Genomic DNA, 5220 nt, shown 5'->3' with positions numbered 1-5220 from the left:
TTAACATTTCGCCCATTTTCTCTTTATGTTAACTTGATTCTCTAAATTTCAAATTTATTGTACAGGGCATGCTAGATTTTAATCGCAGACTTTTCCTACTATCTTCTCGAAATTGTAGATTTCATCTCAAAATCTCGACTTATATCTCGACATCTTATTCAGAAAATTTAAACTTGAAATTTAAACATTTCGAAGGGGTACAAGGGGGGAGCAGAATGATCCCCCTCCCCCCCCCCCAATATCAAAGTGAGGACATCTGCCCCCTTGCTACATCTATAAGTGAATTTAGTCGTCATAGGTCGCACATCATACATTTACTCGCGTAAGATGTATATCCTCCTTTATCATACTTCCACATAAGAGAGCATCAAATTCTCCATGAATGTATGAAGTTACCATATATCTATTCATTTGCAAAATGTGTGGACCAATATATGGTATCCTATACACTTACTCTTACGACTGTTACAGCTATACTCATAAAACTATATAGCAAGTAGTAAAGTACTTTATATGCTCTCATAGAATACTGTGACTTACGTTAGTATCCTTTAGACCTACTCATAGAAATGTTACAGCTAAATTCATAACACTATATAGCAAGTAGTAACGTACTTTGTTTGCTCCCATAGAATACTGCGACTTACTATGGTATCCTACACACACACTCATACGACTGTTGCAGTTATAATCATAAACCTATATAGCAAGTAGTAACGTACTTCATATGCTCTCATAGAATACTGCGACTAAGTATGGTAACATATAGACCTACTCATACGACTGTTAGAGATATACTCATCAGACTATATTCTAAGTAGTAACGTACTTTGTATGCTATCATAGATTACTGTGACCTACAATGGTAACATATTGATCTACTCATACGGCTGTTACAGCTATACTCATAAGACTATATAGCAAGTAGTAACGTATTTTGTATGGTCTTATAGAATGTTATTTACTATGGTAACCTGTAGATCTACTCATTCCGCTGTTGTAGCTATACTCATAAGACTATATAGCAAGTAGTAACGTAATTGGGTGCTGTCATAGACTTGTGTAACTAGTGTAACTTACAATGGTAACCTATAGACCTACGCATACGACTGTTACAGCTATACTCGTAAGACTATATAGCAAATAGCAACGTATTTTGTATGCTATCATAGAATACTGTGACTTACTATGGTAACCTATAGACCTACTCATTCGACTGTTAGAGCTATACTCGTAAGACTATATAGCAAATAGCAACGTATTTTGTATGCTCTCATAGACTGCTGCGAGAAGTTGCGTTCAATCATATCACCCTGTTATACGTCACCAGCACAATCCATGACAGCTGTTTCGATATTCTTTACTGTAGCCATGCCAGTACTTTTCTTTCGCATACAAAGGTAGTAGCTACAAGCAAACTTAAATCCTCGTAGAATATATGTCATGCAGTACTCGCGGTTAGCCTGCGATCTTTCAAAAGAAGTTTTAACGACACTGTTGTTCGGTACTTAAATAGGTTATTTGATATTGGTGCTCAGTTGTCTCAAAATGTAAATGTATATATGTTAAAGATACAACCCCATGCTTATTTGACAAGGGCTCGGAACCAGAGAGTACGGGGACAAAGAGTGGCCCTCCCATATGTTCACTTTTGGCTATCGTTATGCTATAGAACCCTTTCGCGTTAACCTAATCTGAGATATTGTGAACACATAAATTGAACTTCACTTGTTGCGCTGAGAAAGAACAAAGGCGTGTCTTAAATGTCAAACTAAGATATTCACAATTTGGGGCCCTAAATCTGTGCTCTACTTAAGTCATCTCAGTTGCGTAATGTGTCAACTGATACAAAACAACTATATGTAATGATAATCAGTGATTTTATATTAACGGTTTGTGCATTGTACGTATATTGAATGTTTCCTTGGCTTCATTTTTTTTATATCAACGATAATTCAGACCAAAATGACCTATTTCGCACACTGTTGTATCATAATTCACTTCCAATGTATTTCTCTTACTATTCTTTCGGAAGACCTTTTATTTTGATCATGTCGAATGTCGTCGACTTCGCCTTGCTGTTGCACAGAGCAACGAATGATACAGTGGTCGGTTCAGCATCATTTCCCTGCAAAGTTTCGGAAGAGAGTTTAAATAGAAAACAAGTAAACTTTCCTGCATGGAATTGATGGATTTTCCATTTTTTGATATATAGATTTTCCAACTCATTACGAAATCAATTATATATACTAATATATATATATATATATATATATATATACTAATATATATATATATATATATATATATATATTTAGAGTTGGTTGGTTGGCGTCTATCTTGGCGCAGAATGCTCTATGTCCAGTGGACAGAGCGGGATATATGTTGATACTAGTTGAGACGATCGCTAAATCGCGTGAAACTCCGAGTTACAACTACTAGTGTTCCACTAGTCTCAACTAGTATCAACATATATATATATATATATGTATTTATATATATATATATATATATATATATATATATATCGCGCTCTTTTGCATGCAAATTGATTGTGATCAGCACACGTATTGATGGATTGCATTATGCATGTTATCAATATTTTCTGCATACAATAAAACCCAATACTCGACGTATTATTGACGTACATAGAGTGACTTGTTTTGTTCTTGCATTTTTTTGGGCACAGGAGCAGTCTTAGCATGTTTTAAACATATGGGATGAAATTTTGTTAAATACTTTTATTAAAAGGTACAGTAAAGATACCAGCTTTTTCATCAGAGTAGTTTTCAAAACCCACTACGGTATATTATCGAAGTATGCATAAATTCCACGTTTAATAAGTCCACATTGTTTTCTAACTTCATCCTCGTCTATTTACAAAAATACCACCAGATTGATCTTGTAGATATTGACTTATGTCTTTAATTACTGCATTGTTCCACAGTTCAAAATGGAGAATACTCACACCTAAATCTTAAGTTATGTTGCTTTCAATAGAATAAATACTATAGCATCGTTGTCGGGTTCCGAATTTGAAAGACTAAGACATACTTTAGGACAACTGACTGCCTAATCCTTTGATATATAAGTAATCAATTTTTCACCATTTATCATGAATTTCTCGATCCTGATGAAACATGTTATAATTGTCAAGTATTATTGCTTCATCTATAACTGTGTATTGCGGTGTCTCATGGTTCCATTCATTGGCGTCTTTCTTAATTTTTGTCTCCTGATTGGCTATGAAGCACTAATTTGTCATATTAGCCATGGTCTAATCTATATGTGTAAATTTCCCTTGGAGAATGCTTATATTTGATGATAATCCACAGGGAAAGTTGTCCTATCCACTATATGATAGCTGATGCATGTCATATCCACTATATGATATCTGATGCATGTCATATCCACTATATGATAGCTGATGCATGTCATATCCACTATATGATAGCTGATGCTTGTCCTATCCAATATATGATAACTGATGCATGTCATATCCACTATATGATATATGATGCATGTCTTATCCACTTTATGAAAGCTGATGCATTTAATATCCACTATATGATTTCTGATGCATGTCATATCCACTATATGATAGCTGATGCATGTCATATCCACTATATGATAGCTGATGCATGTCATATCAACCATATGATAGTTAATGTATGTCCTATCCACTATACGATAGCTGATGCATTTCATATCCACTCTGTGAATACTGATGCATGTCATATCCACTATATGATAGCTGATGTATGCCATATCCACTATATGAAGTCTGATGCATGTTCGACCCACTCTATGATAGCTGATGTATGTCCTGTCCACTATATGCCTATATTGGCTGATACGTGTCCTATCCACTATATAATAGCCGATGCATGCCCAATCCACTATTCGATATCTGATGCATGTCATATCCACTATATGATAGCTGAAGTATGTCATATCCACTATATGATAGCTGAAGTATGTCATACCCACTATATGATAGCTGAAGTATGTCATACCCACTATATGATATCTATTGCATGCCATATCCACAATATGATAGCTGATGCATGCCCAATCCACTATTCGATATCTGATGCATGTCATATCCACTATATGATAGCTGAAGTATGTCATATCCACTATATGATAGCTGAAGTATGTCATACCCACTATATAATAGCTGGAGTATGTCATACCCACTATATGATATCTATTGCATGCCATATCCACAATATGATAGCTGATGCATGCCCAATCCACTTTATGATAGCTGATGGCTTGGGCTATCATATAGCCCGTTCAACGTTTACCCATAATGACGGTTTAGATTTTAAGCTAGAAGAGGTCGACGGTTAGCACAGTAGGCCCACTCGACAACCCGTCTGCAAGCTCTCGTTGTGGAATCTTCCTGTTTCACACAGGAATTTTTAAAATGGAAAAACCTTAAATCATCTTCAATCAATCTCTCAATCTGTATACCATTAAGTAGTTTATCACAGTTTATGCCAAAACAATAGGTCTATTAAGGAATAAATACAACTATGCGTAATCCTTCATGGAGGACTAATGCACTGCTCTAATTGTGGTATATTACCTTACATGGTAGTTGGTACGTAAAAACAGAATGGTATCGTACGGGTACCAAAGGAAATGTACAATAAACAATCGGTTGCGGTTACTTACGGATGTTAGATCAACAGCAGAGTCATCATGATAGGATGCCATTTTAACTTTGGTTTATGTGTATCGTTCACTACAGTACCTTCACCGCACCAGCACTAAAACAAAACTGAGCAAACCGTCACAGTTCTGCTAAGAAGACATTCAATGTTATCACAAAGGGATATTCAATAAATGATGCAAATATAGTCACCAACCTGTAGAAAAAAAAATGGAACAAACAAAAACGTTGCAAAGTCCACAGTTCTGTTTAGAATACATTCGATGTACTACACAAACTGTACAGTACATCACACACAAACGGATATCTAATACATGATCAGATTATAGCCGGCAAAACTGAGCAAAGTTCAATTATGTTTGGAATACCTCCCATGTACTTATCCGTGTTTTAAACGAAGTTAGTCCATAAATAATGAAACACCGGTTTAACACCGGCTCAGTGGCCCATAAATTCATCTCTAGGATCCATTGGGATTTGACGGTAATGACAATGCAAATTCACTGTTAAATAGAATAGCACTCACAAGATGAAGTACA

General features: G+C 35.5%; 1 protein-coding gene across 1 annotated transcript in view; it reads right to left on the bottom strand.

The window, feature by feature from the left end:
• Positions 1-4949, bottom strand: part of LOC139968558 (uncharacterized) — a 17857-nt gene extending 12908 nt beyond the window's left edge. Inside the window, exons 1-2 of the mRNA XM_071972639.1 lie at positions 4684-4949; positions 2022-2128 (exon numbers count right to left, since the gene is read on the bottom strand). Coding sequence (XP_071828740.1) covers positions 2022-2128; positions 4684-4725 — 149 coding nt within the window. The 5' untranslated portion in view covers positions 4726-4949. The remainder of the gene's footprint in view (positions 1-2021; positions 2129-4683) is intronic.
• Positions 4950-5220: the final 271 nt, after the last annotated feature.

Source organism: Apostichopus japonicus, chromosome 1 (assembly GCF_037975245.1).
Source record: "Apostichopus japonicus isolate 1M-3 chromosome 1, ASM3797524v1, whole genome shotgun sequence".
NCBI lineage: Eukaryota > Metazoa > Echinodermata > Holothuroidea > Aspidochirotida > Stichopodidae > Apostichopus > Apostichopus japonicus.
This window is presented reverse-complemented; position numbering and strand designations above follow the sequence as displayed.